Source organism: Sceloporus undulatus, chromosome 6, assembly GCF_019175285.1.
Source record: "Sceloporus undulatus isolate JIND9_A2432 ecotype Alabama chromosome 6, SceUnd_v1.1, whole genome shotgun sequence".
NCBI lineage: Eukaryota > Metazoa > Chordata > Lepidosauria > Squamata > Phrynosomatidae > Sceloporus > Sceloporus undulatus.
In genome coordinates, this window is record NC_056527.1 from 19,527,796 (window position 1) to 19,541,462 (window position 13,667).

General features: G+C 38.3%; 1 protein-coding gene across 3 annotated transcripts in view; it reads left to right on the forward strand.

The window, feature by feature from the left end:
- The window catches only part of ITGB1 (integrin subunit beta 1), a 54,182-nt gene that overhangs the window by 21,334 nt on the left and 19,181 nt on the right, over positions 1-13,667 (forward strand). For 2 of the 3 annotated variants that reach the window (XM_042473323.1, XM_042473324.1), the window contains exons 2-5: positions 221-284; positions 2,440-2,525; positions 7,264-7,486; positions 9,885-10,055. In XM_042473323.1, coding sequence (XP_042329257.1) covers positions 221-284; positions 2,440-2,525; positions 7,264-7,486; positions 9,885-10,055 — 544 coding nt within the window. Of the gene's footprint in view, positions 1-220; positions 285-2,439; positions 2,526-4,900; positions 4,960-7,263; positions 7,487-9,884; positions 10,056-13,667 lie in introns of those variants that run through there. The other variant, XM_042473325.1, reaches the window with a different exon arrangement.

Genomic DNA, 13,667 nt, shown 5'->3' on the forward strand with positions numbered 1-13,667 from the left:
AGAGCTTTCTTGAAGAATATAAATATCTTTTTGGTGTCTTCATAATGGAATGTTTAATTAACTTATGCAGTAAGATTTAAAGACCACGGTAGAAATATTGTGTGATTTTAACAATGCAGTAGACAGAGCTGTTGTATTCACTGTATTGTCTGACCCTGACATGTATGACCAAGGAGGGAGGAAGAAAATGAAACTAATGTTACTGTGTTTTAATTTGCAGATAAAGTTTCTCATCTGTATTGGATTATTAAACTGCCTCATAATCTGTGGATTTTCCCAACAAGGTAAGTAGTTATAGTACTGTAGCTACTCATATATAACTTTAGAAATTTTAATAAAAATCAGAAGAGAGCTTTGTCCATCTTGGGAGCACCTAAAAGAAGCACATTTTTGAATGCCTGGGTGGGAAAATGGCAGCTCTTTCCCTCAAAGGAATGCTGAGAAGAATCAGGCTTTGAAGGATTCGGATAAGACATTAGTGTATGTTTGTCAGCTTTTCTGGGTTAAAATCAGGTAAAGTTATCACAGGAATGTTAAAGGCTATACAGCCTGCCTGCCCACTGCCCGCCACAAAAATGGGCTTGCCATACATGGATTTGAGCGTCCACAGATGGCAAGCCCCATTGGTCCTAATGGCAGCGCATGCACATGCACATGGCTAGCACACAGGCACCACAATTAAAAACCATGGGACTTGAGGTCCCATGGTTTTTGGCATTTGCGGGAGATGCCCGAACAGATTCCCCTGCAGATACTAAGAGTTGACTGTAATTACTGCTAATGTGGTTGCAATTTCCTTTCCTTTGCCTTGTCCTCTTTTTTGACATGCGTGCATTTTCTTAGTCCCACTTATACATGGTCACCTCCTCCATATATCACACATAGCCACTTCCCTCCTCATATCACACAACCACCTCCTTCCTCATCCATGCAGCCTTTTGGGTGAGCATAAAACAGTTATGTCTGCCAGAATTTTGTACGTTCTCTAATACCATTTTTCTTTGCTTTACATCCTTTGCTACATGCCTCTAAGTGTTACCCTCAGCTTACCCACAGGTCATATCAAGATACGAAATTTTGGCTGCAAAACTTATACTTGTAAGTCAAGTATATACAATAGTTGTTGCTGTTGTTTATTGGTTTCACAGTATACCAATGTTACCAAATGGAGTTTGGGACCATCAGTGATTTGGATTCTATGCAAGAATCTAAGAATCAGGGAAGTATTACTGGATAATGTGGCATGTTCAAGCAGTGTTGCTGTTTGAAATTATGTCATTGGGACACTTGTTTTATGTTGAACTCATTCAGATGTTTTGTCAGTCCATTTGGAATTGTTCCCTGAACACTTATCACTATTGACACCACAATTGTTTTCATCACCCTCACCTATTTGCTAGAATTGGAACTCGAGGCAACTTACAATTTAAAACATGTATAATATAGGTAAAAAGTTTAAAAGGTCAACATTAAAACAGAATTAAGTTATTCACAATATTAAACCAAATTGAGACATATACAGTCGTCCCTCCACATTTGTGAGTTAAAAATTCCATTGTTGAATAGCTGATAACATCCTTATGTTCAATCAGAACATTCTTTCTTGCAATTTGAATCCATTGGTGTGGGTCCCGTCCTCTGGAACAGCAGTGAACAAGCTTTTGGCATCTCCTGTATGACATTTCTTCAGATATTTAAGGAGGGCCTCCATATCACTTCTCAATCTTCTCTTATTGAAGGAAATTGTTTTTACTTCAGCATGAGGATAACATTCATTCCAGAACTATCCAGAGTAAGGTGGCTATGCTAATATCGACTGACTGATGGATAAACATTGGGTACTTTACCTTCGCACAGTAAAAGATACCTTTACATCCCCTATGTTTATAATTGAAATAATTGGTACATGGATTTGTGACTGAGAGAGAAAAGAAGAAAGGTTTCGTCCTGGAGAAGACAGTGATTCTCTGTGAATCCATACAGTGAAAAAGATGAAGGAACTGTTTCTTATACAACTCCATGTTTGAGGATACATAGAATATCAATTGGTCACTACTTGATATTACTACAAGTTTCACTCATATTTGGAAGATCACACCTGAAGCTATTTTCCTGCATGCGTAGAAATGCTAAAAAGTTCAGTCCAGCTTTCCATCAGAGGCATATGCAGTGAAATAAATGATGAAATAAATAGTGTGTGCACTCAGTCATTTGTGGCTGTTTATATGCAGTTCCTTATGCTTTTTATTCCATGCAGTTGTTATCTGTAGAGAAAATGTGTAAAATACGGATCATTTATAAAATTGTTAAGCCACACTAATAAACATATATTAATTCTTGACAAAATCACTAGCTTGAACCAGATGCCCAATAAGTCATATATTTAATGGTGTGACACTGTAACTTCAAAAACATTAATCTGCTGACATTTTCTTACAGGTGGGAATGCCTGTATAACAGCTAATGCAAAATCATGTGCAGATTGTATACAAGCTGGACCAAATTGTGGATGGTGCAAGAATATAGTACGTATTTTTTCATTGCTTAATTTTTCTACTATATTCCATTTGCAGCTAGCTTTAAACAGGTTAAGAACTTTAAGAACTTCCTTCCATTAATAAAGTAGATGTAACTGCAAATAAAAGCAATAGTCCTTAGTCAACTCCTCAGTACAAAGCAGAGAAGATATGAACAATTTGTCTGTGATGATAAAACTTGCTAAAGAGGATGTGGACCTTATACCTAGTCAACCATGGTAAATACATTTTTGTAACTTGATTCTAATAGAAGTGCACTGTTATAGACCCAAGGTAAGCAAAACAGTCTTAGGAAAATGTCAAGTGTGTCTGGGAAAAGGTTATTAAAAATATCTCTATTTATTGATTTTGGATATTTTAAAAATCTTTAATCAAAAAATATTAGCACAGAAAGCAATTATGTTATTTAAACAATAAATGTAATGACAAATCAACAATAAAAACAGTTTTGAAAACACATAAACAGGCTAGGGAGTCACAACATTTCTGCCATGGCTTCAGAATGATTGAAAGGTTGGTGCCAGCCACACCTCCATGAGGAGAATGTTTCATAAACTGGGTGCAGAACAGAGAACCCTGCTTCTCAAGTTATCATGCAACACGTAGAAACTTTGGCTAGACCTTCAGGGCAGGTGGGTATATGGGGAGGCAATTCAGGTATTTGGAACACAGGATATTTAGGACTTTATAGGAAAGCAACAGTGTTGAAAATAAATGGCCAGTGCAACTCCCTTGGGATCAGTATAGTGTGCCCTGATGCACCTTTAAAATTATGACATGTTTTAATTCTTGAAATATTTGAAACGTCTTGATCATCTTCCAAGGGAGCTCCACATACAGTGGCTTACAATTAACCCAGGGAGCCCCCTTCTGCATGCTTAAGGTGTTTTTGCATAAATGTGGAGTTGTTGAGAGCCACTATATTGGTTAGAGTGTAGGATTATTGCATTCTGATTATCATTGAGGCCACATAATTATCTGGGTGTTCTTGGGCCTAGCAAATTCTCCTGACTTGTCTCCTAGAACTGCTAGGATAAAATGTGGGCAGTGGAAGGAAGTCAAGGTGAACATGTGTAACCAAATTAAATTCATTGGAAAAAGTGTAGAAGAAAGATATAATGGTTTAGGTTCTGATTAAGTCATACTTGGCCGTTACTGATTCCAAGTTCCATTCATTTCAGGGTTTCCTATCTAAATGTGATTAAATCTGGATCCAGTCCAACAAATGTAATTTTATTGGTTGCCAGTGACAGCCCCTTCTGTTTCAAAAAATGCTTCTAAAGAGTACATTTCTCCTTCAGGAGACCTTTAGTGAGAGCAGGTTCACCTTGGTGAGGATGGGAGAGCAGTAGCTGCTCAATAGCCTTGGCATTTATGCACCAAATTAAAAGCAGGCACTAGACTTTGAGGGGGGAAAGCCCTTTCATTTAGGGGAAGATTTTGATTCCCACTTCTGGAATCCACTCACCATATTTCCCTACCCCCTCATTTTTCTTTTTTTTAAAAAATACATATTTATCATTCAACAGGTAAAGCCTAACATTCATCTTTTCAGAAGATGTAACAGAGTGAAATGGGAAACCTAGTGCTTCCTAATGTCTTAATTTCTAAAATGCTGTCTCTTAATATTTGCTACTGAGGGCAGCTCTTCTCACCCTAACCTTCAGTATTTCTTATCAAACATATTAAAAACCAGATATAGTAGCTCCTTCTTCTTTGAGGGCAGAGTAGGAGGGGCTCACTTGTGTGCATAAACAAATTAAGTTTTAAGGGAAAGGATTTGTACCAAACTGGAGAATATGTTTGGGCAAACCTATGAGTGAGGTGTCTCAGCTCACATAAACCGTGCAGTTTCTCTGTCATACAAAACCCTATTGGGAGCTACTCAGGTTTGTGAATGTTCTGTAGAAACACTGAGTAGCTGAAATTTTACAGGTCTCCAAAGACAAAAGTTTCCATACTGATATTTCTCTCTCTGTGTGTGTATCCCCTTTGGTGAGAGAACTGTCTTCTTCCTGCAGAATTAACCCTGATCACTTCTCCCTAATTGACACAGCAGTGAGAATTGGTTTCTAGCTACTTCTTAAGTTTCTATCAGCATGATGCAGCTCTGTCCATTCTACATGCACCTCTCTGTTTTTAATACTTACCCTTTTACAAAGCTGGTGGGGATGACTGTTGCAGCTGTAGAGTGTATCCTTATATAGTTTAGTTCACACTGAAGTTTCATTGTATGATCTTTGTGTATACATGAAGAGAGATTGTGCATCACATAGATACATGTAGCTGACTTGTATACGTGAAATAATCTGCTGTTTCTTTAACCTCAGGTGAAGAGGGCTAGGAACACACCTGAATAAGACAGACCATAGCAACACATTCCACCTGCAGAAACCATTTCTATTTTTAATTAAGGAAAAAGGTGAACAAGAAAGTGTGTTTTTTAAAAAAATCAGGGCGTGCGTTGATAAAGACAGACTTGTATAGCTAATCTTGGCCTTGAGCAGACAGGCAGCTTGGAATGGCTTCTGGCTGCTCCAACCGTGGCACTGCAACAACCAGATGCAGCGGTCCTGAGGCTGGCTGTTGCCACAGTTGCAGCTGGTTTTAGGTTGCTTTAGGCAGCTGTGGCACAGCTTCAGCCCAGTCCAGGGGCATGCATCATCCGAATGCCATGCCCCTGGATAGGCCCAAAGGTGACACTTTGGGCCCATCTATTTCGGGCCATCTTTAGGCTTTGTCTTCTTTCTTTTCCAATTGGATAGCCATTTCCCACTCCCTCCACCTTCTGTATAGATCATTCCCTCATAGTTATTTAAAAACCATTCCTCTCTGGAGTCTGTCTGCCTGGATTTAATTATATTCTCTGGTGACATTAGAGGGGCAGTAACTTTAGATACAGACAAAGCAGGTGGGCAGAGAAACAGGATGTTATGTACACTTTCAATCTATTTTGAACTCTAAAAGGCTGTTATTCTAATACTAAATCCCGTGTGTGTACTTTCACAGAGCTAGTAAATGGTTCTGTGCACTGTACTGTCTCAGTCTAAATACAAGGGGCTAGATCCCTGCATCCATTTTCCCCCAGGAGAAACCTCCACTATTATAACCTGAAATGGCATAGGCTAGGCATAGGTTTTACTCATCACTGAGCAGCTGAATACTCTCCCACTTGTCTGCCCCAAACTGTAAATCTTCAACATGTAGAGTTGTTTGTTCTTGAAAGAATATCAGAGCTGAATTTGATTGTCTTGTTTCTGCTGGTTATTAATGTTAGCATCTCATGTTATCTCAAAGATAGGAGATGGGTTTCTGTAATATGTTGGTTTTCCCCACTTGAGTTTCCTTTCTGTTTCCTGAGTATAAAATTAGATGGGAAGTGTATGTGAAGCGGGCTATCTTACAGAGAAAGCTAGCAGCAGTTCCTGCCATTGTGACCACATTTCTGCAGCAATTAGACAGTGTTGTCAGGCCTATGCATATATGTAACATGGATGCTTTAGACAATACCTGGGGTGATTCTCTTACTTGGCTTTACATACAAAATACTATCTATGATTCTTGGAACTGTGGTTCTTTAAATCAGCAGACAGTGTGATCATTGTTCCAAGCCAAGTGCTAGATCAGTTAATTTGTGCCTTCATTGGGATCCCACCTGGAATGTTCAAGGTCTTTCAGAAGAAGAGCAAAACACTGTGCTTTTGGAACATTGTAAGGAAACTTTGGAGACAGAGTCAGTAGGTTTTATGCAGGAAGTCCTAGGTTCAGTTCCTGGCATATGCATTTTAAAAAGAGTGGGATACAAGGTGAAAGGAAAGACCTTTCTGCCCAAAACCAGCAGTCCAAGTTGAGGACAGTGGCTCAGTTCATTTCCTCATGATAGAGCAGCATATAAAACAACAACAATCCAGAGTTGTTGTTGTTGTTTTTTAAAAAGGTGTACAGTTACAGGGATGTTGGCAATGCTTAGGTGCGTCACATTTCTGCACTGTGCTCCTTACCAGAGTCATGGCTTGTATTTTTGTCTTCCTCTTGAGCCCTGGACCAAATGATTGTCTATGTGCTGTTTTTCCTGGACACCTCCATGTCAGTCTGGCTCTTGCTTTGTCCCATGACACAAGCCTGGCTGGCTTCTGCTTCTTCATGTACCCCATACAGATCTGAGAGTATGAAGTCTCACTTTCACTCTCTTCTCTGTAGATTTTGGCTTCTGTCTTGAGGACTGCAGCCCATTCAATAGCTGTTTCATGTTACTTCTGCCAGCTCTTCCCATTCCAGGCTCTTGTTGCTTGCTCCTCAATGTTTTCTCATCTGGCCAATGTACAACATGGCATTCTTCATGACTATACTTTTCTATTGCTTTTAGCTGTTTCTATTGCTTTTATGACTTTTTTTAGCAGTTATCATTAAAGAGCTAAGAATATTAATAATGTTAAAGCTACAACAGTTAGAACAAATATAATTCAATACTCAGGTTGGCAGTTATTCACTGCAAAAGACCAAAAAAGTACATCTTTGAACTCATGGGAATAGCTGTTACTGAAATAGCTTTTCCCCGCTCCATTAAACCTAGTACATGTGTTTAAAAAGCTAAAATCAGGTCTGTTGTTAAAAGTGAGAAATACAGATTTCAGTTATCCTGGCAAAAATTGAGCAAGAACATATTGCTGTTGGATCATATCTTATCATAAAGATTGTTACGCCTGATTGTGTTTGTCTTTGTTAGACATTCTTACAAGAAGGAGAATCAACTTCAGCACGATGTGATGATTTGGAAGTTTTAAAAACAAAGGGCTGTCCTCCTGATGAAATAGAAAATCCCAGAGGCTCTCAAGAGATGCTGAAAAACAAAGAAGTAACAAATCGTGTCAAAGGAGCTGCTGAGAGTCTTAGACCAGAAGACATTACCCAGATTCAGCCACAGCAAGTACGGTTAAAGCTACGGATAGGTAAGGATATTAGAGGTGTCTTACCTTGTGAGTTTTGCTATTCATTAAAATGATTCCAAGTTGTTGTTTTATTTCAAAGTATAGATCTGAGTAAAATAGATGGAGGATTAAGAAGGATATGAGGTGCCCAAGACTACAAAGATTGGGGGAATTTTATCATTTTGCCAGTTCTTTATTCAGCATTATGTGACTTAAGCCTTTTTCTGCTATTTTGTTGCTTCATGTTGTTTCAGCCTTGGTGCACGTGCTTTAATTTTGTAGTTTTAGCTCTTAAGAATGTTGCTTTACACAGGATTAGTGTTCACAACATACGATGTAGGATAATATACAACTTTCCATGGCTCTTTCTCCACTTTGGATATGCTCTGGAACTGTGTTCAAGAATGTGTCCTGGAAGTGTAGTTGTTCAAGGAGTGGAAGAGTAGGGGACAAAAGGTAGTAGTAGTGGAAGTAGTCATAGGCATTTCAAAAAATCCTTAACGAAAGAGATCCTGCTGTCTGTTGGAATCCATTAAAACAAATGGGGAACATATTGCCCTCCAAATCCTATTGAATGCAGCTCTCATTGTCCCTGACCAACATAGGAAGTGATAAAAGGTGATGGGAGTTGCAGTCTTACAATATCTGGGAAGTCACATGTACTCTGCTCATAGATGTCCTGTAATTGGAAATTTGCTACTCCTGTAGCAAAATTAACAGTGGCACTGTTAAATGGTGCAAGAGAGCAGAGTTCAAATCCCCGCTCAACCATAGAAACTCACAGGATGACCTTGAGCAAGTCATATTTTTTCAGCCTCAGAGGAAGGCAAGGGTAAATCTGTTCTGAACAATTCTTCCAGGGGGAAAAAACCTATGATAATTTTACCTTAGGGTCACCATAAATCAGAAATTGTTTTATGGCACACAACAACAAATTATGATGAATGGGAAATAATTTTCCTGACACCATTATGAACCGTAGTGAACATTTCCATCTCGTAAAGATTGTTAAGACCTATGGAAAGGTTATTTAAGCATTTGTCCCCTGTATCCAAAATAAAGATTTCAGTGATGTATATATGTGAATGTTGATGTACTATTATTCCCTGTATATTCTCCAAGTGAACCATAGATAGCTATATGTGTCTTCTGCCATTTCTCTTGTGCTCATATGGTTCATGCAAGGTAAAGTTCTAAAACATGGGATCTGAGAAATCTTCCTCTTTTATCCAGGTTGTATAGTTTATTACTAGCATTGTGGATATAAACATGTTTATGAACAAGTTGTGGAGAGGTTCCATACTTGTTTTAGCAGCCTTAGTTCTAAGGTTAATATGAATGAACCACAGCTAAACAAGACAGTTAGAATTTGAGCTGGAGATATTTCTAAGTTAATAATTGAGATACTAGTGAAGGAAAACCAATGCCCAGTCTTGTTCTGGAGCCAGAACAGGGACAAGCAGATGATTTAAAAGTTACATAAATGGCATATTGAGCATTTTTCAATAGGTGAGTGCCAGATCAAGTTGGGATCACTTCAGAATCCCCACCCTCCACCCTTAGTTAATCTTCTTGTAGCTATAATTTCTTAATAAGAAAATAAAGAAGTGTAGACTAATCAGTTTTTGGATTCTTTTTAAACAGTGGTGGGAATCATATGGCCCACCAGATGTTGTTTGACTGTAGCTTCTGGCATTTCTTGCTATTGTTGTTGCTAGCTAGGTCCCTTTGTTAGAATATTATTGTTAGAAAAGGCAGATATGGAGATGATTCCCCTTCTAGAAATAATACTTGTGAATGAATACTCACGATGATGCTCAGCCCCTAAACCACTAAAAAATGTGCACAATTTCATCAAAGCTTGTGGCTCAGAAAGAAGTTATTTTGCAAAGCATTTCAGCAGACATTACTTGCCAGAAATAAAAAATGTAGTTTAACAGTTGATCTTGTCGAAAGTATACCCATGTTAGTCTGGAAATCAGTAGGCAAAGGGATCTTGTAGCTTGTTAACCATGTTATTGATTGAAATTCTCAACTGCGTTCTTGTTAGTTGCTGACGCTGCCTTTCCAGTGTTTGGTAAAACCATCCACATCTGTCATTAACTTGAGGTCCATTTGAGAAACCTCAGTTATCTTGATATGGTCATTCAAAATTTTAGGTTCTCATTTCTTAATGACAGTTTTACACCATTAGTGTTCACATGTGAATTGTCATTATAAATGCTATTTCTGAATTAGCCTACTAGACGATTTCCCAATAGTCAATTAATAGTTTTCCTTTAAGTGGATTTTTAGTTTATAATTGTTTTACAATGTGGATGGCAGATCTTTCATAGGCAAGGCACTTATTCTTGGCTGATTTTATTGGCTGCTAATATGAGATAATCCTATCATAACTTTATTTTTTCTCTGGGATTAGGGGAACCTCAGACATTCTCACTAAAGTTTAAGAGAGCTGAAGATTATCCTATTGACCTATATTACCTTATGGATCTTTCTTACTCCATGAAAGATGACTTAGAAAATGTCAAAAGTCTTGGAACTTCTCTAATGAGCAAAATGAAGAACATTACTTCAGATTTTCGAATTGGTAAGTATTATGTTTGTGATTATAAAAGTTAGAGTTTTGTGCTTTTCTTTAAAACAGAAATTCCCACTTTTTTATAATACATGGAATAGTATGCATGTGTTTAGAGATGTAAATACATTTTAGTAAGTCTGTTTTGAATTAATTTATTATGAATTTATTACGGCACATGGCCAGCACCAAAATATAGCAGAATTACAAAACATGTAACATCAGGTATACTGCCGTAGCACAAATATATATACATTCTACTCCAACGGAGATGTATATCCTCTATATCCAAGTAGGAGGGGAGACTGCCCACAGTCCCATCCCCCATAACATCACAAAATTCACACATTATTATAAGACATTGGCATAGTCAAGTATTATAAAACGTTGGCACAGTCAACAGTCAGATATCGCATCCTCATTCCTCAAAACCTTTTCAAGATTTGGGGGGGGGGGAATTAAAACATTAGCATAGTAAGTCTGTTTTAGAAGAGAAGGGTGTTCTAAATCAGTAGAAAGATGCATAGTGGTGGGACACAGAGGCATCCTTATCTGCATCCCACTAATGGGAGTGCTACACCATATGAAGACATGGTACAAGGATTTCTCCGTGGTAACATCTCAATTGTGAGATGCCCTCCCCTTGATAGCCCGATTGGCACTGGCGTTGTTTTCATTATGATGCCAACTTAAAACCTAGCCTTCATGCATTTGGGGCCTAATGCATATAGTATTAGACTGCTTTCACTTTTTAAATTATTCCATTGTTTAATATGTTTTTGAACGTTTAAAGTTAAGATGTAGTGTACAGTACAAGAGAGCCAGCTGGTGTAATGATTTGAGTGTTGGAGTTATGACCCTGGAGACTAGGGTTCAGATCCCTGTTACACCATGGAAATTCTGTGAAAAACTTAGACAAGTCATATTCTCAGTGAGGAAGTCAAAGACAAAACCCCTCCGAACAAATCTTGCTATGAAAGGTTTGCCTTAGGGTCACTGTAAGTCAGAAATAACGGGAAGCATACAACAATAATAAATAAATATTTCAATAAAGCGAATACATTTTATTCAAGATACAAAGTTGGAGATAGCATTTGACAGTGGAAGAGTAAGAATTTAGAGTCTGTTCAGCAAATTACAGTATATATAGCAAAAATTATGGTGGATTTTCATAGTGGTTAAAGGCCATACAATGCTGCATTTTCCAATTTCATTGTTAACATGTGCTGGGCTGTGTACAGATTCTATACAAACATAGAATTGATTCTGGGTATTGAATATAGCATCCAGACCAAGTTTTTTTCAATCTTTAGTTCTTCTGATTTTGGTGCATTTAAATTCCCAGAAACCTCACCTAACATAACATTATCAGGGCTTCTGAGAATTGAAGTACAAAATATCAGGGGGACCAGAGGCTGAGAGCTACTGTTTGAAAGAATCTCCACTAAGGGAAAACATAAAACCTATGAAATTATCAATATTTCTTTCAAAGAACTAAAGATTTGCTTTATGGTCTGTGTGATGCACAGATCTTGTGCATACTCATAACACAGACATTAGAGCCAAGTATAATTTGGCAAAAACCACAACCCGATCCTCCAAATTTCATTTCCCTCCTTTTTTTTCCACCTCCCACATGAGCAGAACTAAGAGATAAATTATCTCTTTTCGTTTGCAGTCAGAAAGTTGATTAGCTGTTCTTGTCTTTTTCCTTTCACCTTTCCTTTGAGTATTTATTTCTTTGCTTCCTCTCTGTGTAAAATGTCATCCTCTCTGAATTGTTTTTTCATCTTAATCCCTCTTAGACTCTGTTAGATTGCACCTTATCAGTGTATGATGGTTTCACTACTTCTCACTTTATCAATCTTCTGGAGCGCCCTGATTGTCTCACACAGGGTCAGACATTCAGATTTTGCCATACTGAAAGTGATGGCCTGGAAACTATGGCCTTTGCAGTAGATGTCTTGAACTTTCCAAAGACTTCTGGGAAATAATCTACTGTTTAATCATATGTGAAGTGGCACAAATTCCTTGTCTTTATGCATTTTACTGCCCCTTAGTCTGTGATTGTCAGTAGCTGATGTTTTCAGTTTCCTTCTTCACCCAGAGAAAGTACCGTAGGTTTATCATTTTCCTTGCTGAAAGTTTACTTGGCAGTGCTCTCTTCAAGTTTGTCACTGGGTTCAGGTTCATTATTTACAGACCTGTCAGTCAGTCTAAAGTTTCCCACTGTGGTTTTTTCTCACTGATGTTCTCTCAAATGGTTATGACCCTACTTGAACTGTTTATGGCCTAGTTGAATATTTGTCTCCTCATTCTCCCAGTCACTCTTAGGTAGTAGTTGCTGCTCACTCTCCAGGGAAACCTCTAGCATGAAGTTGACTTGGCTTACTTGATGTGCACAGGACAGTCAATGTACTCTTTCACCCACATGTGTCTTTCCTCCTTAAGGTGATGTCCCAGTTCCATCATTGATGTCTCCACCTGTATACACACCCCATCCTTGTCATTAAAGGCCATGTTCCATTATGGGATGTAAGATAGAAATTTGCCACCTCTCTCACTACCCATTTCAGGCATTCTGAAAAACTATTTGTCTGTTATTCTCTACCCAAGAAGTGTGTTCCAGTTTCCTCCCAAATAGGAAATCTCAGTTGATGGTGGAGCCTTTTAAGATTACCTGAGAATTTGTTTTGTTGCCTGTTCTGTCTGTCTGAGATTGTAATGCCACTCTACAACCAGTTTTCTTTGCTTACCTCTGTAAAGCATCTATATGATCCCAACCATTTACATAATTCCATTATTATTTGGATGATGTACTGCTACCTCCTTTGGTTGCGTGGTCTTATATACCATCCTCAGTTGACATGGAACCTACTTCTGGTAAACTACTGTATATACTCGTCTATACGTCTAAAATTTGACCCCAAAATCCAAGGTTGACTTATTTATGGGTCACTATGGCAATGCGATAGCAGTTCTTTCAGATTTTCCCAAGCGGTGTGAAGAGGAGTTTATCTCTCTGTGGAGCCAACCAGAAAGAGTCCTGGGTGATTGATTGATATTGCTGTTTGTTTAGGAGTCTCCCTCCCTCCTGCTCATCTGGCTGAAATAAAAGCTGAAACGATGAAACAAAAATGAAAGTCTCTCTTGCCATACGCTCACATACACACACCAAAGGAGCTTCCAAGTTTTACCCACAACTTATCCACAGGTCATGCCAAAATCCATAATTTTGGCCCCCAAACCTGACCTCACCTTATACATGAGGTCAACTTATAGTTGAATATATATGGTACTTGCTAATCACCCTTATGTGAGAGTCACAGAGAACAAGTAAAAAAAGAACAGGTGTCTTAGCTGTAATTTTGGATTGTCAAATGGTCATCTGTGAACTCCCATCTTCATCTTCCCGTTTCTCATGTCTGGATTGTTAAGTTCTGATGCCAGACTGGAAACTGAGGGAAAGTTCACATGGGATATATTGGTATCCACATTGGAAGGTAGGGAGACGGTTCCTGGAAAGCTTTAGGATGTTCAAGCTCAGCACAAACTCATGACCCATATATAATAGTTCACAGATGACCCCTCAAAGTATCACAATTAGAAGTAAGCTGCCAGCTC